This window comes from Aedes albopictus, chromosome 2 (assembly GCF_035046485.1).
Source record: "Aedes albopictus strain Foshan chromosome 2, AalbF5, whole genome shotgun sequence".
In the NCBI taxonomy this organism is placed as follows: Eukaryota; Metazoa; Arthropoda; class Insecta; order Diptera; family Culicidae; genus Aedes; species Aedes albopictus.
In genome coordinates this window covers 16,375,605-16,400,251 of record NC_085137.1, presented here as the reverse complement: position 1 = coordinate 16,400,251, position 24,647 = coordinate 16,375,605, and the positions used below count along the sequence as shown (strand labels likewise).

Below are 24,647 nucleotides of genomic sequence, written 5' to 3'. Positions count from 1 at the left end.
GATCAAAATGTTATGGACACACGCAATTGGCAAGAGATACGTCACGAAACAATAACACACCTGCACATGCGTTCTGTAAGCAGGTGCTGCGATAGGACGGCGGTCAGATATCAAACTCGTTTTGACATCGATTTTGACAATGACAGTGCTTTTTAGGGTTGGGTGTTGCCCTAACCATCGAACATCCAACCATCGAGACAGTCCATCTAACGAGCCCCTTATTGAACGAATCGGTACTGTACTGGACAATCCTTTCGAGCCAAACTTTTTAATATTAAAATATAGTAAAGTATTGTTTAATTTGTTTTCTTCAATTTTTTCCCGGCATAGAGCTCACTGTTTCGATTGAAAATGTAGTAGTTTTTCTGAACCCAGAATGAGGGGAAATAATTGAAAAACTAGTTAATTTCTTCGTAGGCAGTTCATTCTTGACACTACTCATACTTTTTTCTAACGAAACGAATGTTTATATGTCCTGGCTATTCATCCATGGTTTGAAATTCAAATATCTGAAAGTCATGTTCATGGTAACCTCTGACATCAAATTATTTAAAAGCACATTTAGCGTAGACTTTAGGTACACTTAGCTATGGATCAAAAACATATATTATAATCATTTAAGTACTGCCACTGAATCAAATTTAAACCATCGCGCAATAATAATGACAACGTCGCATTCTGCATTTATTGTGACAATCCACCCAATGTGACATAGGTTTGTTTCACTTGAACAGAATAGGATAAAGATCGTACACGAGTTTAAATATTTAAAAGCCGGTAACTTCGAGTCGGCAAACACTGCAACGCTGTTAAAGACCTACCGTCAAACAGTTTCGATTTCGGATTAGTATTGATCAATTATTCAAAAGTTGAAAAGTACGCAACAAATTTAGCTTATGTTTTGTCACCAACAAAAATTTTCGAGATCATGTAATTATCTGTTACCAGTTGGGATAAAGACTAAGCGCAGCGCATTGTACATTTAGTCCAAGTACAATCTCAATCTAATACAAATCTAAACATTTTTGAATCAAAATAAAGTCGAATTCAAATCCATATTCAATTTATTTTTTTTAGAATCTAGCTCAAATCGCACAAGTCCAATGGGATTTAAATCTAGCATTAGTCAATCCAAATGCAATACAAATCTAATTTGAATGTAATCGAAACCCATTTCAAATCCAATCGAAATTCTTCATTGAAATTTTTGAAGTTCGTTCTAAATCCAATTCAATTCAAACTGCATCCAGATGAGAAACATTGGTAGAAGATGAACAAAATCACATTCAGATTTTCCCACTATGTTTCGCTTCACGTCTAATTCGATCTATACATTAACACCTCCGGATGGTAATCATCTGATCCGTTCGAAACCAGCCAATCGTTCAGCTCTACTTCTAGGAACTTTATTACGTAATTATTTCTTTCCACCTTCAAAAATAATAGCACAGATGGCTGTATCATATTTCCAACAAACCATAGATTGTCATCCCGATCCGCTTCCGATCACTTATAGCGCGGTCATCCCGATCCGCTTCCAACAATTCATAGCGCGGTCATCCCGATCCGCTTCCGATCACTCATAGCGCGGTCATCTCGATCCGCTTCCAATAACTTATAGCGCGGTCATCCCGATCCGCTTCCGATCACTCATAGCGCGGTCATCCCGATCCGCTTCCAATAACTCATAGCGCGGTCATCCCGATCCGCTTCCAACAATTCATAGCGCGGTCATCTCGATCCGCTTCAGATCACTTATAGCGCGGTCATCCCGATCCGCTTCCAACAACTCATAGCGCGGTCATCCTGATCTACTCTAAACAATTTGCAATTATTTTTAGCTCAATCTAGAGATGGATTTTTAATCCCTTAGTGGGAAATCAAAATCTAAAGATTTGCAAGTTTCATCACATAATCACATTTTTTTACAACATCACAGGTTTTCAGTTCAATGGCAGGATTTGTTAAAAAAATTGCTTCAGCGATTCCTAGTGAAGCTAGGATCAAAGCATGGAAGTAAAACAAATACCCGAATAAAAGTTTACTTGTTTGTTTGTTGTTTAAAATTGTGACCACCAAAACTAGCTAATAGGCCCAAAATGCCCAATATTTATTTAAAATTGATAATGTCGATACTTTCGAAAATCAATGCTTCCAGCTCTGTGGGAAACTGGAAATTTCCAAACCTCTTCGCCAATATGCAACAGGTGCTGATTTCTTTGGCTCACTGCCAGTGTTCAGCTTGAGTATTCACGACGGTACAAACAAACAAGACAGTATACACGTAACCACGATTCCACCCGAGTCTCCTTGACGCAACTCCTGTTAGGTCCAAAACCCTCAACAAGGCCAATTGTCAAGGTCAAAGCTCAACCAGTCTCCATTTTACTTCAAATTGCCGAAAATAAGGCAACACCCCAATTCTTGGCAACAACAATCGACCCACCCTGCGTCATTCTGGGTCCAATAGGGTACTAATATAATAGGGAACCCCATATATTGGCATATTCTTCGAAAATAGTTTCAAACTGGTCTAAACACCGGGTGTCCAAAATATATACTGAAGAGGGTCTAAAATGTATTGTAATGTCAAAAACAGTGAAAAGTTATGCTTCAAAAATCAAAATGACCTTGTGGGTATTTTTAACGGACAGTGGAGGCTTTTACGATCATACATCACCATTGTTATACCAAATACCTTCAGAATATGTTAGATTTTGACTTAAATTCAAACTAATATCCTTTAGGGGTCCAAAACTACCGCTCTACCGTTACCCTAAGTAAAAAAAATGGGTAAGCCTCTCTTCACGTGAACCACACGCAAATTCCCATCACAGGTCTCCCGCTCGATGAGATGGGAATCACCACTGGCAAATGAAAAACAAAAAAATCATCGCAACTTCGACACCTGTCCTTCCGGCTTCACCACCAAAGTTGTCACAAAATGTCAGAAAAGAAAACAAACAACTCACCCGAATCTCCGGTAACGCTGCTGACACAAAAAACAAAAACAACTCAACGCCACTCCCGCCTTCAACACACGCGAACCAACTCTCTCCGACACAACACGGCCCCGTTGCGCCATGGCCGATTCCTCACACTCAATTCTAAAACGGTTAAGAAACTGCTGGGTGTCCAGCAGCCTGGCAGGATCGCCAATGTGCCGCTTCGGGTACCGAGGAATCGGCCACAGCGCGCGGATCCCTACGATGCAACGCGATGCGGTTAACTTATGCTGCTGCTGGCTGACCGCGTGGGCTGCTGACGTCTTGCATGACGCCGCTGTGTAGAATGGGACGTGGAGCCGCGCGTGTGTGTAGAGTGGGATTGAAGCACGCAGCCGGACAGAGGTGATCGACAGTGCTGCCAAACTATATGCGACAGCCACACAAAAACAATCCCAAAAGGAATCCCGCTTAGAATAGGAATTCCTTTGTGGATTGCCTTTGGAATTCCTTCGGGAAATCCTCCTGGAAATTCTTTCCCTTTTCTGGAAACATTCCCTCTGGAAATCTTTAAAGGATTCCTCCTAGAATTCCTTCAAGGATTCCTATTGGAATTCCTTCGGAGATTTCTCCTGGAATTTCTTCGAAGATTTCGCCTGAAACTCCTTCAGAGATTTCTCCTGAACTTCCATCGAGAATCCCTTATTGAATTCCTTTGGTGATTTTTGCTGGAATTCTTTGAGATTCTTCCTGTATTTCTTCGAGGATTCATCCCGGAATTTGCTCCTTCGGAAAAGGCGTATGGAACTCCTTCGAGTATTCCTCCAAGAATTTCTTTGGGGATTCCTCCTGGAATTACCTCAAGGAATGCTCCTGAAACTCCATAAGGAATTCTTTCGAAGATTCCTCCTGGAATGCCAACAGCAACTACTACTGGAATTTCTTCGGGTATTCATCTTGGAATTTCAGGAAATCATTCGGGAATTTCCTTCCTGGCATTTCTTCGGAGACTACAACTAATAGTCCTTCTGGGATTCCTCCGGGAATTCGGGGATTCCTTGTTGATTTCTTGTGGAATTCTTGTGGATATTCCTCCTAGAATTCGTTCAAGGATTCTTATTGATATCCCTCTGGGATTCCTCTTCCTGAAATTACTTTTGGGATTTCTCCTGAAATAACTTCGGGAATTCCTCCTGGAATTCGTTCGAGTATTCCTTCTGAAATTCCTTTTGGGGATTCCTGCTGAAATTCTTTGAGATTCTTCCTGTAGTTTCTTCGAGGGTTCTTCCTGGAATTCCTTCGGGATGGTTCCTAGAGTTACGTCGGGGATTGCACCTGGAATTCGATTAGGGATTTTTTCTTGGAATTCTTTCGGGGATTCCTCCTGAAATTTCTTCGGGGATTATTTCTGGAATTCCCCCGGAAATTTTCAAGGATTGCTCTTGTAATTCTGTCGGGGAAGTCTTCTGAAAATTCTTCAGGGATTCCTCCTGGAAATCTTTCAAGTTTTACTCGTGGAATTCGTTCGGGGATTTTTTATTAATTTTTCGGGGATTTCTATCGAAAATCCTTCAGTGATTTTTCTTGAAAATCCTTCGGGAATTCCTCCTAGAATTTCCACCTTGAGTGGCTTCAGAGAATCCCTGAAGTCCTGGAATTTTCTGGAATTCCGTTTGAATAAACGGAATTTATTTTATTATTTATCCTTTTATTGGATAAACGGATTTTAAATTTATTAGAACCCCTCCTGGACTTACTTCGGGGATTACTTCATGATTTTCTTCAGAGATTGCTTCTGGAATTCCATCAAGGAATGCTCCTGAAACTCCTTCGGGAATTCTTCCTGGAGTTCTTCCGGGAATTTCTCCTTTAATTCGTTCGGGGGATTCATCCTGGAATTCTATCGAGGACTACTTCTGGAAGTCCTTCGAAGATTCTGCCTGTATTTCCTTCTGGGATTCTTCTTGGTGTTCCAGAAGGATTTCCTAAAGAAGGTCCAGGAGAAATCCTCGAACGAATTCCCGGAGGAATCCCTGCAGAAATTCCAGTAGGAATCCCCGAAGGGTTTTCAAGAAAAATCCCCGATCGGGGATCCAGGGGAAATCTTTCATCAGCAAGAATCCCCGAAGAAATTCATGTAGGAATCCCCGAAAGAATTTCAGGAACAATCCCTCAAACGAATTAGACGAGGATTTCCCGGAAGAACTCCAGGAAGAATTCCTGAAGGAGTTTCAGGAGTATTCCTTGATGGAATTTCAGGAGGAACCCCTGAAGAAAATTCTGAAGGAATCCCCGAAGGAAGTCTAAGAGGAGTCCTTGAATAAATCTCAGTAGGAATCCCAAAAATAATTCCAAGAAATTTCAGGAATTCAGGGATTCTCTGATGTCATTTCTAGAGGAAATTCTAGGAGGAATCCTCGAAGGATTTCGTAGAAAAATCACTAAAGGATTTTCAATAGAAATCCCCGAAGAATTTTCAAAAGAAATCTTCGAACGGATTCCATGAGGAATCCTTAAAAGATTTCCAGGAGGAATCCCCGAAGAATTTTCAGGAGGCATCCCCGAAAGAATTATAAGAGGAATCCCCGAAGATTTCCAGGAGGATTTCCAGAAGTAATCCCCGAAGAAATTTCAGGACGATTCCCCGAAAGAATTTCAGCAGGAATCCCCAAAGGAATTCCCGAAGTAATTCCAGGAGAAATCTCGGAAGGATATCCTGAAGGAATTCTTGAACGAATTCTAGGAGGAATATCCACAGAAATTCCAGGAGGAATCCCTGAATTCCAGGGGGAACCCAAAAAGGACTATTAGTTGTAGTCTCCGAAGAAATGCCAGGAGGAATTCCCGATTTTTAGAAAGATTTCCTAGAATTCCAAGATGAATACCCGAAAGAATTCCAGAAGTGGACGCTATTGGAATTCCAGGAGGAATCTCTGAAAGAATACCCTATGGATTTTCAGGAGTATTCCTTGATGGATATCCAGGAGAAATCCCAGAAGAAACTCTTGGGGGAATTCTCGAAGGAGTTCCGGAAACCATCTACGAAGAGTCTCAAGAATTCCAGCAGAAATCACCAAAGGAACTCCAAAGAAAATTTGATGAGGAATCCCCTAAAGATTTCTAGGAGGAATCATAAAAGGACATACAGTGTTAATTCTCGCAAGAGTTCCAGGAGGAATCCTTAAAGGATTTTCAGAAGCAATCTTCAAAGAAATTCCATGAGGAATTTCCGATGGAAGGCCAAGATGAATCCCTGAAGGAGTTTCAGGAAAAATCTTCGAAGATATTGTACTAGGAATTCCTTTGGGGATTGTTTTTGGAATTCCTTCGGGGATTCCTCCTGGAATTTCTTCGAAGATTTCTCCTGGAATTAGTTCAGGGATTCCTCCTGGACTTCCATTGAAAATTCATCAAGGAATAACTTTGGGGATTGCATTTGGAATTCTTCCGAGTTCTCCCCCCCTCCCCTGTATGTCTTTTTAGGATTCCTTCTAGAAATCTTTAGGGGATTCCTCATCAAATTTTCTATGGAGTTCCTTTGGTGATTTCTGCTGGAATTCTTTGAGATTCTTCGTAGATGGATTCCGGAACTCCTTCGAGGATTCCTCCAAGAGTTTCTTCTGGGATTTCTCCTGGAATTCCATCAAGGAATATTCCTAGGGTATTCTTTCAGAGATTCCTCCTGGAATTCCAATAGCGACCACTTCTGGAATTCCTTTGGGTATTCATCTTGGAATCTCTCCTGGCATTTCTTCGGAGACTACAACTAATAATCCTTTTTGGGTTCCTCATGGAATTCGGGGATTCCTCCTGGAATTCCTATGAATATTCCTCCTAGAATTCGTTCAAGAATTCCTTCAGGATATCCTTCCGAGATTTCTCCTGGAATTACTTCGGGAATTCCTTTGGGGATTCCTGCTGAAATCCTTTCGGGGAATCGTCCAGAAATTTCTTCGGGGATTACTTCTGGAAATCCTGGAAATCTTCGGAGATTCCTCTTGTAATTCTTTCGGGGATGCCTCCTGAAAATTCTTCCGGGATTCCTCCTGGAAATCTTTTAAGGATTCCTCATGGAATCCGTTCGAGGATTTCTTTTGAAAATTCTTCGGGGATTTCTATTGAAAATCCTTTAGTGATTTTACTACGAAATCCTTCGAGGATTCCTCCTAGAATGTCCTCTAGAAATGACATCAGAGAATCCCTGAATTCCTGAAATTTCTTGGAATTATTTTTGGGATTCCTACTGAGATTTATTCAAGGACTCCTCTTAGACTTCCTTCGGGGATTCCTTCAGAATTTTCTTCATGGGTTCCTCCTGAAATTCCATCAAGGAATACTCCTGAAACTGCTTCAGGAATTCTTCCTGGAGCTCTTCCGGGAAACCCTCGTCTAATTCGTTCGAGGGATTGTTCCTGAAATTCTTTCGGGGATTCCTACATGAATTTCTTCGGGGATTCTTGCTGATGAAAGATTTCCCCTGGATCCCCGATCGGGGACTTTTCTTGAAAACCCTTCGGGGATTCCTACTGGAATTTCTGCAGGGATTCCTCCGGGAATTCGTTCGGGGATTTCTCCTGGACCTTCTTCAGGAAATCCTTCTGGAACACCAAGAAGAATCCCAGAAGGAAATACAGGCAGAATCTTCGAAAGACTTCCAGAAGTAGACCTCGATAGAATTCCAGGAGGATTTCCTGAAGAAGGTCCAGGAGAAATCCTCGAAGGAATTCCCGGATGAATCCCTGCGGAAATTCCAGCATGAATCCCGAAGGATTTTAAAGAAAAGTCCCAGAACGGGAATCCAGGGGAAAACTTTCATCAGGAGGAATCCTCGAAGAAATTCATGTAGGAATCCCCGAAAGAATTCCAGGAACAAACCCCCGAACGAATTAGAGGAGAAATTCCCGGAAGAATTCCAGGAAGAATTCCCGAAGGAGTTTCAGGAGTATTCCTTGATGGAATTCCAGAAGGAATCCCTGAAGAAAATCCTGAAGTAATCCCCGAAATAAGTCCAGGAGGGGTCCTCGAATAAATTTCAGTAGGATTCCCAGACGGAATTCCAGAAAATTCCAGGACTTCAGAGATCCCCTGAAGCCACTCAAGGTGGAAATTCTAGGAGGAATTCCCGAAGGATTTTCAAGAAAAATCACTGAAGGATTTTCGATAGAAATCCCCGAAAAATTAAAAAAAATCCCCGAACGAATTCCATGAGGAATTCTTGAAAGATTTCCAGGAGGAATCCCTGAAGAATATTCAGAAGACATCCCCGACAGAATTACAAGAGCAATCCACGAAAATTTCCGGGGGAATTCCAGAAATAATCCCCGAAGAATTTTCAGGAGGAATCCCCGAAAGAATTCCAAGAAAGAATCCCTAATCGAATTCCAGGTGCAATCCCCGACGTAACTCTAGGAACCATCCCGAAGGAATTCCAGGAAGAACCCTCGATGAAACTACAGGAAGAATCTCAAAGAATTTCAGCAGGAATCCCCAAAACCAATTTCAGAAGAAATACCCGAACGAATTCCAGGAGGAATATCCGCAGGAATTCCAGGAGGAATTCCCGCAGTTATTTCAGGAGAAATCCCAAAAGTAATTTCAGGAAGAATTCCCGAAGTCATTCCAGGAGGAATCCTAGAAAGAATTCCAAGAGGAATCCCAGAGTGATATCAAGAAAAATCCTTGAACGAATCTTTGAAGGAATTCCAGAAGGAATCCTTTAAAGATTCCCAGAGGGAATCTTTCCAGAAAAGGGAAAGGATTTCCAGAAGGAATTCCCGAAGGAATTCCAAAAGCAATCCACAAAGGAATTCCATGAGGAATTTTCGATGGAAGGCTAAGATGAATCCCTGGAGGAATTCCAGGAAAAATCTTCGAAGAAATTCTAGGAGGAATTCCTTTGGGGATTGCTTTTGGAATTCCTTCGGGGACTCCTCCTGGAGTTTTTTCGAAGATTTCTCTTGGAATTACGTCAGGGATTCGTCCTGGGCTTCCATTGCGAATTCATCATGGAATAGCTTTGGGGATTGCATCTGTAATTCTTTCGAGGTTTCCTCTTGGAACTTTTTCGAGACTCCCCCTTCTCCCCCTGCATGTCTTATTTATGATTCCTTCTAGAAATCGTTTGGGGATTCCTCATCAAATTCCTTAGACAATTTTCTTTGGAGTTCCTTTGGTGATTCCTGCTGGAATTCTCTGAGATTCTTCCTGTAGTTCCTTCGAGAGTTCTTCCTGGAATTCATTCTGGAATTCTTTTGGGAAATGGTTCTGAAATCCCTTAGGGAATTACGTCTGGAATTCTCCCCGGAATTCGTTCGGAGATTCCTCTTGGAATTCATTCGAGGATGCCTCCTGAAAATTCTTCGGGGATTATTCGAGGATATTTCTGGAATTTCCCCAAAAAAATTTTCAGAGATTCCTCCTGGAATTCCTTTGCGGATTTCTCCTGAACTTCCAACGAGGACTACATCTAGAAGTCCTTTGGAAATTTCTTTGAGGATTTCTCCTCGAATTCGTTCAGGTGATTGTTTCTGGAATTCTATCGGGAATTTCTCTTTGAATACCTTCGGGACTACTCCCAGAAATGCATCTGAGATTTCTCCTGAAATTCAATAGGGGTTGCCTCCTAAAAATTCTTCGGGCATTCCTCCTTGAAATCTTTCTGCACAAATTCACCCTGGATCCCCATCCGGGGATTTTTCTCCTTCGGAAATTCCTTGGAGGATTTCTCTAGGACTTTTTTTTTAGGAAATCCTCCTGGAATTTGTTCGAGAATTCCTTCTCAAATTCCTCCTAGAATTCGTTCGGGGATTCCTACTGGAATTTCGATGAGAGATTTTTACAAAAAGGGGAAAGGATTTCCAAGAAGAATCCCCGCTATACCCGCGAGCTTACCGCTTCAGCAGTATCAGCTCTATTCACTCCTCATATGAATGTTAAGTTTCACTAGACTCCAATAAAAATTATCCGGGAGAAATCTTTGAGGAAGCTAAAGAGAAAAACTTGAAGGATCTTCGGGATTGAATCTCTTGAAAAAAAAAATCCATAAGAAACCTCTTGAATAATTCAGGAATACATGTTTAAGAATTCTGCAGGGAATCCCAAAAATAATTTCTGGAGAAGTCTCTGGAAGAATTACGGAGGTTAGAAAAAAACTCGGAAAAAAATACCGGAAAGAATCTCTGGAAAAATCCCGAGAGAAATCTAATGGAAAAAAAATCATTAAAAATACTAAGAGGGCTCCTTTTTAGGATTCCGGGAACAATACATAGAAAGATTCCGAAAGAATTACTTGGAATAATTTCGACAGCAATGTCATGAAGAATTTCAAGAGAAATCACTTTGAAAATTTACGGACGGGAAATTTTGCAAGAAATCTATGGAAGACATCAGGATAAATAACAGAAAGAATTCCAAAAAGAATCCGTGGAAAGTTCAAATTTCTGATATAGTTCCAGGAGATTTCACTAAACAATTTTGGAGAATTCCGAAAAGATTATGTGAAAGATATTCCAAAGGAATTCTTAGAAAATTTCTATGAAAATCGGTATAAGATTAAAAAAAAAAATCCCTGAAAGAATTCCTGGATAATTTCAAAAAAGGTTTTCTCCTATAAATTTAGAATTTCCAAGTATAATGCTTGGAGAAATTACTTTGAAAATACAGAAATAATCCTTGAAAAGCAAAGAAGATTCCTGGCTAGCAGAAATCTAAGTGGAAAAATCTCGAATATAATTCGTAGAAGAATTGAAAATATGTATCATTAACAAATTCTTTAAAAACTTCAGGATAGAAGCTATAGAAGAATATAAGTTATTTATTTATTTATTTTTTAATTCATTTCTTGATTCATTTATTCATTACCTTATTTATTTGTATATTTGTTGATTTGCTGATCTGTTGATTTGTTGATTTGTTTATTTGTTTATTTGTTTATTTGTGTACTTGTGTATTTGTGTATTTGTTTATTTGTTCATTTGTTCATTTGTTCATTTGTTCATTTGTTTATTTGTTTATTTGTTTATTTGTTTATTTGTTTATTTATTTATTTGTTTATTTGTTTATTTGTTTATTTATTTATTTGTTTATTTGTTTATTTGTTTATTTGTTTATTTGTTTATTTGTTTATTTGTTTATTTGTTTATTTGTTTATTTGTTTATTTGTTTATTTGTTTATTTGTTTATTTGTTTATTTGTTTATTTGTTTATTTGTTTATTTGTTTATTTGTTTATTTGTTTATTTGTTTATTTGTTTATTTGTTTATTTGTTTATTTGTTTATTTGTTTATTTGTTTATTTGTTTATTTGTTTATTTGTTTATTTGTTTATTTGTTTATTTGTTTATTTGTTTATTTGTTTATTTGTTTATTTGTTTATTTGTTTATTTGTTTATTTGTTTATTTGTTTATTTGTTTATTTGTTTATTTGTTTATTTGTTTATTTGTTTATTTGTTTATTTGTTTATTTGTTTATTTGTTTATTTGTTTATTTGTTTATTTGTTTATTTGTTTATTTGTTTATTTGTTTATTTGTTTATTTGTTTATTTGTTTATTTGTTTATTTGTTTATTTGTTTATTTGTTTATTTGTTTATTTGTTTATTTGTTTATTTGTTTATTTGTTTATTTGTTTATTTGTTTATTTGTTTATTTGTTTATTTGTTTATTTGTTTATTTGTTTATTTGTTTTTTTGTTTATTTGTTTATTTGTTTATTTGTTTATTTGTTTATTTGTTTATTTGTTTATTTGTTTATTTGTTTATTTGTTTATTTGTTTATTTGTTTATTTGTTTATTTGTTTATTTGTTTATTTGTTTATTTGTTTATTTGTTTATTTGTTTATTTGTTTATTTGTTTATTTGTTTATTTGTTTATTTGTTTATTTGTTTATTTGTTTATTTGTTTATTTGTTTATTTGTTTATTTGTTTATTTGTTTATTTGTTTATTTGTTTATTTGTTTATTTGTTTATTTGTTTATTTGTTTATTTGTTTATTTGTTTATTTGTTTATTTGTTTATTTGTTTATTTGTTTATTTGTTTATTCGTTTAATCGTTTATTGATTTGAAAATCATAATCAGTTCAACTTGTTTTTGTTGTTCAAATATCGGCGTGATTACAATACTCCCCATTTTCGCATTTCATGCACCTCACTACTACCAAGAAAATTTGAATTCGCTTATAGCGCACGCTGCTCCCAACGGAAAAGCCTCCAGTTTCGCCTTAAACTAGTGTCTCCTCAAACCCTTTTATATATTCTATACCTATGTCTTACCTTTTTGAGGAAGACTTGAAAAGAAAGTCATTCAAAGGGGTTTTCCCTCATCTAAATGTTCAATTAAAAAGTAAATATTCCAAAATCTACGAATATTTTCCGGAATTTAGAATATTCTCATGAAACATTTAGATTCCTACAAAGTTTTCAAATTTACAGAATTTTGGAAATTTTTGTAAAAACTCTCAAATTGTTATTTGGACTGTGTATGATTCTGCTTAGTTTTCGATTTTATCAATAGCTTGTATTAATTCAATGTAAATATTTCAAGAAACTGTCACCTATTTACTTTATTTAACAAATTTAAAAATTTGTTTAAAGTTCTGCGAATCTTTAAGAATTTTTTTTAATAATAAGACAGCACGACATTTTTTACGATTTACTGGGGATAGACAAAATGATCGGGATAGGCAGAATTTTCATTTTCAAAAAATGTTCAAATAGTTGTTACTTTTCGAAAAGTGCATTAAATATTCTCAAATTTTTACTGTAAGCTCATCAACTAGTTGTGTATCAGTGGTTAAAATTTGGAAAAGATCGGGCCATTCTTCACGAAGTTATAAAGATTCTTGAAAAAGGTAAAATTATCCGATAGCCAAGTTTGAGCTGTTGTACAGGGGATGGCCAAAATGTTTGGGATAGGCAACTTTTTTTCTCTCACAAAAAAGTTCAACATGCTATAACTTTTCATAGAGTGCATCAAAAAATCTCAAATTTTGACTGTTTGTCAACCTATTATATGTGCATCATTGGAACAAATTTGGGCTCGATTGATTAATCTTTCGCAAAGTTAGAACCGTTCGTGTAAAACACTATTTTTTAGACAACTCATTTTTGAGCTGTCATATCTCGGAAACCAGTGAACCGAATTGAACAAAAATTTGAACGTACACTAACAATATACAAATGCTTCACAAACTATTAAAACATAGATACTTTTCGAACGTTGAAAAAAGTTATCATGGGTTGACACTTTCTGGAATTTTCTCGAAAAAATGTATTTTTTTTACGTCAATGTCAATAAGTTTTAGTGTTGATGTCCAAAGATTTTCCACTTCTGTTCTCAAGTTTTCTTTAATCAGATATATTAGAGCCTATTTAGATTAAAGGAAGAACACATTTAGTAATTTTTGTGTGGTATTGTAAATTTAACTCATTTTCCTCTATATGGGTAAAAATTTCAACCCGGTATAACTTAATTCGCCGTGAGAAAATATTACATTTTATGATGTTGTATTAAGAATCAATATATTGTTGATAAACGTTAAAAAATTCATTCAATTCGGTTCACTGGTTTCCGAGATATGACAGCTCAAAAACGAGTTGTCTAAAAAATAGTGTTTTCCCCGATCGGTTCTAACTTCGCGAAAAATTATTCAATCGAGCCCAAATTTGTACCAATGATGCACATATGATAGGTTGACAAACAGTCAAAATTTGAGATTTTTTGATGCACTCTATGAAAAGTTATAGCATGTTGAACTTTTTTATGAGAGAAAAAAAGTTGCCTATCCCAAACATTTTGGCCACCCCCTGTATCTCCGAATTCAATAAACGATTGCAATGAAATTTTGACCGGTCATGACTTATATAATGAACTCTGGAAAACATTTGACTTAACCCTCTAATACCCAAATTTTTGATTTTGATCTAAATATCATTTTTCGTCATCTAAAATCGATTTAAACATGTTTTGGAAGATGATTCTTTTTAATTCTCAATTTCGTGAATTTTAGTTTTTGATTTTTCTAATTTTTATTTTTGAACATCCCCAAAGTTTTATATTTTTCCTGGAAGCCTATTTGGGGTACGGATTTTTTGAGATGAAAACATTTTGAGATATTATGATTGTTGTTGAAATATTTTTATTTTAAATTTTTTTCATAGAAAATTTTATTTTCCGTGTAATTTTAAGGAAAATAATTTTAGAGTGTATTCGATTCCCTTAAACTATAAAACTAGGACAGAATGATTTGGGAAAAATTTAAAATATGTTAATTGCAGTGATTAAATGCAAAATAAGGGCCCATATAGCCGAGGCGGTAAACGCACGGGTATTCAGCATGACCATGCTGAGGGTGACGGGTTCGATTCCCGGTCGGTCCAGGATCTTTTCGTAAAGGAAATTTCCTTGACTTCCTTGGGCATAGAGTATCTTCGTGCCTGCCACACGATATACACATGCAAAATGGTCATTGGCAGAGGAAGCTCTCAGTTAATAACTGTGGAAGTGCTCATAGAACACTAAGCTGAGAAGCAGGCTTTGTCCCAGTGAGGACGTTACGCCAAGAAGAGAGAGAGAAATGCAAAATAAACAATGACTTCTAGAAGGTGACTAGAACATCAATTTTTCAATGATTTTTCAAAAATGTAAATACGCTTTAAAATACACCAAAAACCATTTTGAGATATACAAAACAGTCCTAGATATCAGCCAAAAATATAAAAATTTTGATTTTCCACGAAACAAAAATTACAAAAATGCTCAAACTATACCCCGTCTAAAGGCGGTATTGGGTATTAGAGGGTTAACTTGCAACTTTTAACAAGAGAAAAAGTTATAATGATTTTATTTTTTTCAGGATTTTTTAATAAATTGGTCTATTTTTAATATGCATTCCATTACTTTTTCAATTTATTGGCGGCTATGTAGTTACTTTTCTTCAAAACACATTTATATATAAGTCAATCAGAGGGAAATCAAATGAACTATAATTTGCATCTTGATTTTTGAAACGATGTTGATATTTTGGATAATTTGGTGTTTTATTAGAAAAATAATCTAATTGTTACAATTTTCTTCCGTGTTAAAAATATTATGTTAAGTCAATGGTTTTTCATAGCTCATTAAAAAAGTCATAAATGGTCAAAATTTCATTGCATTCGGTTCATTGAATCCGGAGATATAACAGCTCAAAGTTGGCTATCGGATAATTTTACCTTGTACAAGAATCTTTATAACTTCGTGAAGAACGGTCCGAACTTTTCCAAACTTGAACCACTGATACACACTGATGCACTTTTCGAAAAGTTACAGCTAGTTGAACATTTTTTGAAAAGTGAAAATTTTGCCTCTCCCGATCATTTTGTCCCCTGTATATTTGAAATTTAGAACTGAAGGTGTAGAAATTATTAAAATTCTTTGTAAAAAGTTGTTGGTGCGCCGCGACAATTTTAAAACTTTCAAAAGGCGCCGCGGTAGCAAAAAGTTTGGGAACCTCTGGTTATGCGATGCTGACCTTAGATAAGCAGAAACTAGTTACGCTGATTAGTATCAGCGTACAGTCTAGACTCCTACTACACGGCTTCCGTCTACACGGTCACCTACAGGGTGTTCAATAAGTTCGGATACACCATATAACTTGAATTAATTTCACATCTGTAATTCAGATTTTCAAAGTAAATGTATTTGTTGAAAGGTCATATAACACTGATCAAATATAGCATATGGTTTTGAATAAAGTATTTTTCTACTTTTTTTTATAAGCCTTAGATGTATCTAAAGTTTGTTAGTTCCGGCACGCTGGAATAATTTTCGATAAGTTGCTCAAGCTACAGAAGTCTAAAACGTTGACTTTTGAGTTTACATCTCACTATACTAAATTAGAATAACTAAATTAATAGACAAAAGCTTTACACTGCTACTTCAGTGATGGTATGGTGATAAATTTGCAAGTTTAGTCAAAATGTGCTTAAATCTATGAAAAAGGCATAAATACATTATATAAAGCCAATTTTGGTTAAAATTTGCCACAATAGGGATATAATCAAGTTTTGGAAAAGATAATGATAGATTAAACTGAGATATAACGCAGCCTTGCTTTTTGACAAAACAAAAATCATTAAAACAGGTACAGCGGCAATTTTAGCAATTTTAAAGATCAAATTAAAATGAGTCCGTACTTCACCCAATCTGAATTTTATAGATTATTTCGTATGGCCACAGTTGCTACCACTAATGCTGAGGACAACAACCTAATTTGATTTAACTTAACACCATTACTCAATAAAAACTAGACGAAATACCAATGACAGACGTGCGTGCCGGCTGAAAGGATCTTGAGACACATTTGCAATTATTACAAAAGGATAAAGGACAGTTTGTTTCAAAACATATACTGTATTTGATCAGTATTATGTGAGCTTTCAATTAATACATTCACTTTGAAAATCTGAATTACAGATGGGAAATAAATTCAATTTTACTGTGTATCCGAACTTATTGAACACCGTGTATTACACGGATTCTTATTACGGCCGTGTTGTGGGAATCACAGAGCTTATGGAATTTCGCCTAATTGGGGGTGTGAGCGAATATCTCAGGCGTATTACAAGATAGCACCATTATTTCTTTGGCAAAGTTGTAGTACTAGAATACATCTACCACACAATGCCAACTATCATCCAATTAGTTGGCAATTTTGCCGATAGAGGCGCTATGTAGAAGTGGTTGCTATGTACACTCGCCAGTAGAAGCACTCACAAGTTATCACATGCGATATCTCTAGATCTACTTTATTTGGAATAATGCTGTCTTCGGCAAAGTTGTACAGTAGGTCAACAACTATCTGGCGATTCAATAATTAGTTGGTTATTTCGCCGCTAGGTGGCGCTAGTTGTCAAGTAAAGCTTAAAACTCCGCTATCTCGAGAACCAGAGCAGATAGAAAAGTGCCGTCTTCGGCAAAGTTCTTCAGGAAGTCAAGAGCAATCTGGTGGTTCAATAATTAGTTGGTGATTTCGCCACAAGGTGGCGCTAGTTGTCAAGTAAAGCTTAAAACTCCGCTATCTCGAGAACCAGAGCAGATAGAAAAGTGCCGTCTTCGGCAAAGTTCTTCAGGAAGTCAAGAGCAATCTGGTGGTTCAATCATTAGTTGGTGATTTCGCCGCTAGGTGGCGCTAGTTGTCAAGTAAAGCTTCAAACTCCGCTATCTCGAGACCCTCAGCAGATAGAAAAGTGACGTCTTCGGCAAAGTTCTTCAGGAAGTCAAGAGCAATCTGGTGGCTCAACAGTTAGTGATTTCGCCGCTAGGTGGCGCTATTTTTCAAGTAGAATTTTAAACTTCTCAAGCTCGGGATCCAGAGCAGATAGAAAAGTGACGTCTTTGGCAAAGTTCTTCAGGAAGTCAAGAGCAATCTGGTGGTTCGTTAATTAGTTGGTGATTCGCCGCTAGGTGGCGCTAGTTGTCAAGTAAAGCTTCAAACTCCGCTATTTAGAGATCCAGAGCAGATAGAAAAGTGCCGTCTTCGGCAAAGTTCTTCAGGAAGTCAAGAGCAATCTGGTGGTTCAACAATTAGTTGGCGATTTCACCGCTAGGTGGCGGTAGTTATCAAATAAATGTTCAAACTCCGCTATCTCGATATCCAGAGTAGATGTCGTCTTCGGCAAAGTTCTTCAGGAAGTCAAGAGCAATCTGGTGGTTCAACAATTAGTTGGTGATTTCACCGCTAGGTGGCGCTAGTTATCAAGTAAAGCTTCATACTCCGCTAACTCGAGATCCAGAGCAGATAGATAAGCAGGTGATAAGCTCTGTGATTCCCACAACACGGATTCCTACTGCACCCCCGAACCAACCGTACAATTTTACATATTTTCAACCGCACCAAATGGAGACGCATGGTTAGGGTAGTGGAGGTATTTTGGACCGGGCAGATATTTTGGCCCACCCTATGAGTTTTATGATATTTATCACATAATCTCTACTGAATCTTGGTAAATTTTTATTGGAACACGAAAAGTATTCAACTATATGATGATCTTTATTTTAAATGTCAATTAAATATGCTGTTCAGTATCAAAAATAGAGAATATGTTTTCACTTCCAATGAAACGCACGGAAAAGCACCAAAAACAAAGAAGGTGACAAATTTGTAGTCGACTTCGAAGAGGTATTAAATTTTACAAATAAATATTTATTTCATGTGAATGTAGTTAGGGCCATGTAAGAACTCAATAAACTGTTCTTAACCTCGGTGGAGCGATAACATTTACTAAAATGGTGGTTTGAGGTATGGCCAAAATATGTTCAACATAATCAGATGTGGACATATTTTGGACCACCTGTCAGATCCATCTCTCCAGTTCCTTCTAAAGAAAGAAAATATTCATGCCAATGTAATGTACTGTAAAAACAGATAAATAGAATAAGTTGGGACCTCCCGTGATCTGGGTTGTAATACATTTATTTTACAATGAGATTGTTGTGGGTTCGATTTGTTCTAACAATTTTTCGCCAAATTAAAAATTTCGATTTGATTTGTGTCATAACAATAACAACTTTTCAATAAGTTGAAATTTTCAGGTGTTCAGTCATCCAGTTTAGAAAAGTTGTCCTTCTCAGCAATCAGTTGATGACTCAGACAATGTGTTATCTAATGTATGTTTGACAATTTACGTATCATTCAAATTACTTTATTTTTTATGGCCTTTCCATTTCAATATGTGTGGAACGCCTTTATATTTAGCAAAATCACTAGACTTTCACACTTCTATGAGGCGTTACGTAATTTATGCATGGTGACTGACGTCATGCAATAGTTAATAAATACACGTTTTGCGTAACATTTCTTTATGAAACATCATACTACAATGCGTAAAAACTGGCAATTGCAACAAAATTTCATCTATTTTTACCGTAACGTAATATTTAAACGTTCCCTGCCTCAAAAAATGAATAGAAAAGATGTTAACTTCACGTGGTTTTAACTATGTATAAATTTTTGCTGAGGTGGCTTTCATTACATCAATCAATTGAAGTTTTATTTGGTGGGCCAAAATATGTGCACTTGGTGGTCCAAAATAAAATCAGGTGATCCAAAATAGAAGCCCGAGATCCTTCAGGAGTTTTGATATTTCTTGTATTTACTACAACAATTTTGAGTTCTGTTTAGCCTTTTTCGATAGAAAACATGTTGCTCTACGTAGTGCCTACTGAAATTATCCATATTTTGAAGTGGGAACTTTCTTTTTTCGCTGAACTGTTCATCCACTTCCAAAAGGGGTCCAAAATACCTCCCTTACCCTATTTATTTCATTGGAATGTTATTGGTCAAAACTATGACACTTCTTAAAAAAAATCTATTTATTGGACGCAGTAGTTTCAATTCTCAAACAAGACATGACAGTGGTGCATTATATCTTGCTTTTGGTCTTTAGAATGACCCATAATCACAATTAAGCAGAAGTATAACTAGAAAATGTTGTCAAAAAATGTTCTAGTATGTCTAAAAACTCGATCTTGTGTCCGTTGGAACTGTATATAGAGGCTCAATTGATGCATTTTAAAATGCTCTCCTCTATCAGTGCGAAACCTTAAACTTGACACAAAGGAACTAACGATCCTATCTCACTTTGGATTGCCTGATCTCAAGCCAAAATAGGCATTGCTCGAAAACTCGATATCGACCTTGAAATCTCAATCTACCAAACAATAAAACCAATGGATCAAATGCGATCACCACAATTGACCACGCTGACTCACACAACGAAAACCGCAATAACGGTATTGCTGGGTTGATGGTCATCATCTCATGGTATTGTTTCTGCTTGACCATCGACATCTCGAACTCATTCCCACGTCGATCGATCTCATTTCGTTTTAATCGGTTGTTCGAGACAGTACCCCAGTGTTTTACCATCCGTTTTTCTTTTTTTTTCTTCGATCCTCGTGTTCGCTGTTATCCACCCTCGCGCGTCGCGTTCCGGAAAGTGATTTGCATCTCCGCAATTGTGTGAATTCCAATTTTTGGGCGTTATTTTATTACCAATTTTTTTTTTCTCTCTGAAGTATATTACTTCGCTCGATAGTTTTCCTTTTGATTTAAGGAAAGCGCAAGTGCTTGAAAAGTGTGACGCGGAATTCCGATCGTCGGTTTTTTTTTCTTGTCAATCGCACGTGATTCGGTTCGAAAAGTGTTTTATTTTCGACAAAGCCGTGGGTTTTTACCCGAGTGAAAAACGATATTTCTAATTGTGTCCGAAAGTTTAGACGAGTGATTTGAATTCCAAGTAATTTTTACGCTCGCCCACCGTCGCGCATTTTGAGTTGAGATGAAGTTGCTTTCGACGTACCAGGATACCCGCCAACGGTTCTTCAACCCGTTCACGCAGCCGGCTTCCACCGAGCTTGGTGCGGAGCTGCATGAAATGTGAGTAATCAACCGCCATTTTGTTCTAAAACCATTACTTTCTCGGGCCCCAGCAGTCTGTCAGACCCCTATGGTGTGGTGTGGTGCAGTGCAGAAATAAAAATTAAATTAAGCAAAAATTTTATACATTTCATTTAACTTTTTCCGCTTCCTGTGTGCGCACTCACTGACTGACTGGCTGGCTGGCTGACGCTAATGAGGGCAGTCGGTGTAATTTTCGGGTTCAGGGAACATGTGGCCGCGAGTTGAGTAGGGGAGAATGTTCAAGAATGAATCGACGAGAGTTTAATATTGTGTATAGTCAACATGAATTCTGTGGATCCATCGCATCCTTTCTAATATCAGTTTTAGTCAAATTTCATAAAACTGATTGAAATGTAGATTATATATCAGAACATCTTATTCAACTGTTAAACCAAAATAGATTGACGAATCCCAAACCAGAGAAATGGAAACACTTGGTAGTTCATTATTGTTCTGTACTAATGCATGCGTATTAAATCACTCTCCCCTACCACCCGACATAGTGCGCTCTGCTCATAATATGGATACAGCTTTTGCTGGCCAGCACCACCGCGATAGAATTGTTTCCTAGCAATGCAATGTGGTATAGTGGCGCCGGCGATGCTTGGTTTGGTGCTGCATGCAAGCAGCGAAAATGGTAAATGTGGCTTTCTCTGGGTTTCGGGTTTTAACAACAACGCGAATGAGGGAGGATAGAGTAAGATCAGCTTCAGAGAAAAATTCAATTATTTATGCAATGTGAAAGTTGCCTGTTGGATTGAATAAAAAACTAAGCTCACTTGGGACGAGAAGTAGGACCAACATTAATATTGAATAGAATACTTTTTTGAAACCTGACCTAGAAAGGACTGCACGTTCCATCGAGTGAAAAAGTGTTCATTGTTATAATGTATGAGAATCTTCAATATGATATGCACGCCCCATACTCCCCTTCCATTCCAAAACCGAGGATTTTTTTATCACTCGCGTTTTTGTCTTTAGTGAAAACGATTCTATTGTATATTTTATGTGGATGTGTGGGTTATCTTGTTTTTGGTTCTTGAAGCTAACACGAAGATAATACTTTTTCTTGCAAGTACGTTTGTTTGGTGTTAATATGTGGGCAACGTTGAACCATGCGTCAAAAAGGCAGGGTTACTGTTTGAACCAAAAGTATCAGTAATATATCATCAAACATGTGACGCAGGGATAGGAATCATTAATGTAAATCCTGTCACTTTCAATATTGAGCAAATACAAAACTTGCTTTCAGGCGAATTTCTCCGAGAATTTATGCTGAGATTTATTCTGTAGATTTCCGACTTGGATTGCTTCAGACATTATTTTGAAAAAACCATTGATTTTTTTAATTTTGCATTAAAGCACTTTTTCTGAGGCACAATGTTTTTTTTTCAGATTTTTTAGAACCTTCAAATTTTGATGTCTAAAATCAATTTCAAAGAAAATTTTTGGTATCACTTTTTGAATAGCTGAGCACCTGCTTGACAGTACTGCCCAGTACAAAATCCAACGAGGGGTGATTGATCAAATCGCTCTAACACAAACTTAAAATTGATTTTTGAATAGGTTCTCGGAAATTTGCATTTTGGCCCAGTTTGGCGGTGTCCAGCCATTTAGCCGAATGCTGTTTGGCCGAATTATGATCAAAAAATGTTGGAGGCGTGGGCAAACTCTGCATAACATGCTAGCTGTAAATATGATCATCACAAATATTTCTTTCTTTTAAGCATAGGCTATTTTTTCTAGTTTTACCATTAAAACATTATTTGGTTTTGAAACTGCGAATACTTTTGACAAAGATATTTCCTTCTTTGATACATAGGCTGTTCTTTCGAGTTATCTGAAAAAGGAAACAGTGGCATGATCACTTAAGTTCATTATTCCTTTTCGGTCAAACGGCTTTCGGCCAATTGGCGTTCAGCCAAATGACCCGGAACCTAGTTGGGCGTGCAGATTCAGAATATGAAATTATCTCAACACCGCAAAAGAAGCCAATTGCTGCCAAAATTCTTCCAGGGATTTCTCCTAAATTTCCTTCAGCAAAGGATCCCAATGGAAACCCTTAAGGAAGAGAAATTCTTGCTGCGATTTCTCCAGGACTTTCTGCTTCGCTTATTTCAGCAATTTCTGCTGATGTTTTGAGAATTCTTCTGTAAATTTCTCCAGGAACTCATCCGGAGATACCTGGTACCTCTACAAGTTTTTGATATTTGGACCTACTCTACTGTACTGCCGTCGGACGCATAAATGTCACATGTTACATTTCGACATTTTTGAGGTTTTTATGTCAAAAGTCATATTTTGATAAGTATTTTTGAAATATTTTGTCAAACTCTAAATTTATACATGTTTCGATAGTTGAATGGCGTTGAAGTCAATCAAATTTGAAAATAGTCAAAGTTTCTTTGAAGCTTGAAATGTGTTTTTCTCGGGTTATTCTATTGTAACATGTGACATTTATGCGTCCGAGGGCAGTGTAGGACTTCTTCCAGGATTTTTCCTCTAGGGATGCATCCAAAGTTTTCTGTAGAGGTTTCTTAAAAAATTCCTCTTAAAATTAATCTGTGTTTATTTATAGATTTTGTTATGGGTTTTAAAAAAAATGCTGCTTGAGATTCATTCAGAGATTCTACAGGGCTTTGTTACGGGATCCGCATAGGTATTTCGAGAAATCTTTCAGACAATTTTCTAAGAACAATTCTGAAATTTGTCCTATGGTATCCCCTGCTATTTTTTCTCCAAAAGTTCTTGCTAGTATTTCTTCCCGCAGGATTTTTTCCGGGCTTTTCTAAAGGAATTCTTCAAGCGATGTATCCAGATATTTCTCTAATGCTTCTGGAATCACTGTGTGAATTATTCTAGAAATTTTTCTCGGAATTCTTCAAAGAATTTCTCTTATGATTCCCTCAGGGATCCCTATGAATTACTTTAATCATTTCCCTATGAATGCCTTAATTTATTTCTCTCGGAAATACTTATACAATCTATCTAGATATTCTTCTGGGGATTTCTCCAAGCTTCTAGCGATTTTATAATATTTACTGCATATAATCGCATAACTGTTCCATATGAATAGGAAACTCAGCAAAGATAGGGTTTCTCTATCGATTTATTGGGGCTTCCTCTTGTGATTTCTCCAGAACTTCCTCTTGGTACATGGGTTTCTCTTGGTATTGCTTCCGGAATTCCTTTATAAAGAACTCCCACTCCGGGAATTGCTCCTGATATTCCCTCAGACCGTTTTCAGGAATTTCTCCGTAGATTACTCCAGGAATTTCATCAAATTTCTGATATTTCAGTGGGAATTCTTCCACAATTTTTCAGACTAAATAAGGTTCATCATAAAACCAAAAAAAAAAAGGTATAATGTTTTAAGACGGTTCTCAAAACCTCTTCAAGACTAATTGGTCATCAAAATGTTACTTGAGGCTCTTCTGGGAATTACTCCAGGGATTTATCCAGGAGTTCATCTTGTGATATCTGTAGGGACTCCTTTGAAGGTTTAAAAAGATATTTCTTAGGGATTCATTCAGGAATTTCACCAAAGATTTCTCCAAAGTATCACATTGTGGGAACGACCAATGAATGTATGAAATTATTTCTCTAATGGTTGTTTTTTTTTATCGTATAGATAGAAGGTTATGTAATTTTATCTTGACCTTGTTATGGAATGTGCTGTTGAAAAAAGAGTTCAAAATCTGGGTATACGGATACTCTTAAGACTAGCTCATTGAGCAATTTCAGAAAGAACTTTTTTAGAAACCCTTAAGAAATATCTCAAGAAATCCCTGGAGGAACTCTTGGAGGAATTTCTGCAGGATTCTGTAAATGGGAATTTTATAAGAACATAACCCCTTAAGTAAATCCTCAAAATACTGAAAGGGTCCCTGGATATACTTTTGAAGAAATTTCAGAAGGAATCCATGGAGGTAGTACTAAAAGAATCCCTGGAGAAATGTTTGAAGGAATCCCAGCAAATATCCTGGAAAATGTTCAGGAAGGAATCCCAGGGGAAAAATTGGTGAAGCTCCAAAAGAACCTATTGAAAAACATCAGAAGGATTTCTAGGAATATTTTCTTAAACAAATCATGAAGGAATCTGCTAAATCTTTTAACATAGGTATTTCCATTGGCATTACTGTAGAATTTGCTAGGAAATATTCAGCCATTCCATAGAAAAACGATATAGTGCAACTCCGATTGTCGTGTAACTTCGTGGGTTCGTAGTTCTTTGAAAATAATTAGACCCGTATTTTTTTTATT

General features: G+C 36.8%; 2 protein-coding genes across 9 annotated transcripts in view; both read left to right on the top strand.

The window, feature by feature from the left end:
* LOC115262131 (CUGBP Elav-like family member 2) overlaps positions 1 to 24,647 on the top strand; it is a 1,100,715-nt gene that overhangs the window by 526,932 nt on the left and 549,136 nt on the right. The window contains exon 1 of one of the 8 annotated variants that reach the window (XM_062849227.1): positions 19,792 to 20,360. The exons of the other annotated variants lie outside the window; for them this stretch is intronic. Within the exon in view, the coding sequence (XP_062705211.1) occupies positions 20,263 to 20,360 (98 nt within the window). The 5' untranslated portion in view covers positions 19,792 to 20,262. Of the gene's footprint in view, positions 1 to 19,791; positions 20,361 to 24,647 lie in introns of those variants that run through there. 8 annotated transcript variants of the gene reach the window in all.
* The window catches only part of LOC134287425 (uncharacterized), a 429,578-nt gene that overhangs the window by 53,188 nt on the left and 351,743 nt on the right, over positions 1 to 24,647 (top strand). The window lies entirely within an intron of this gene.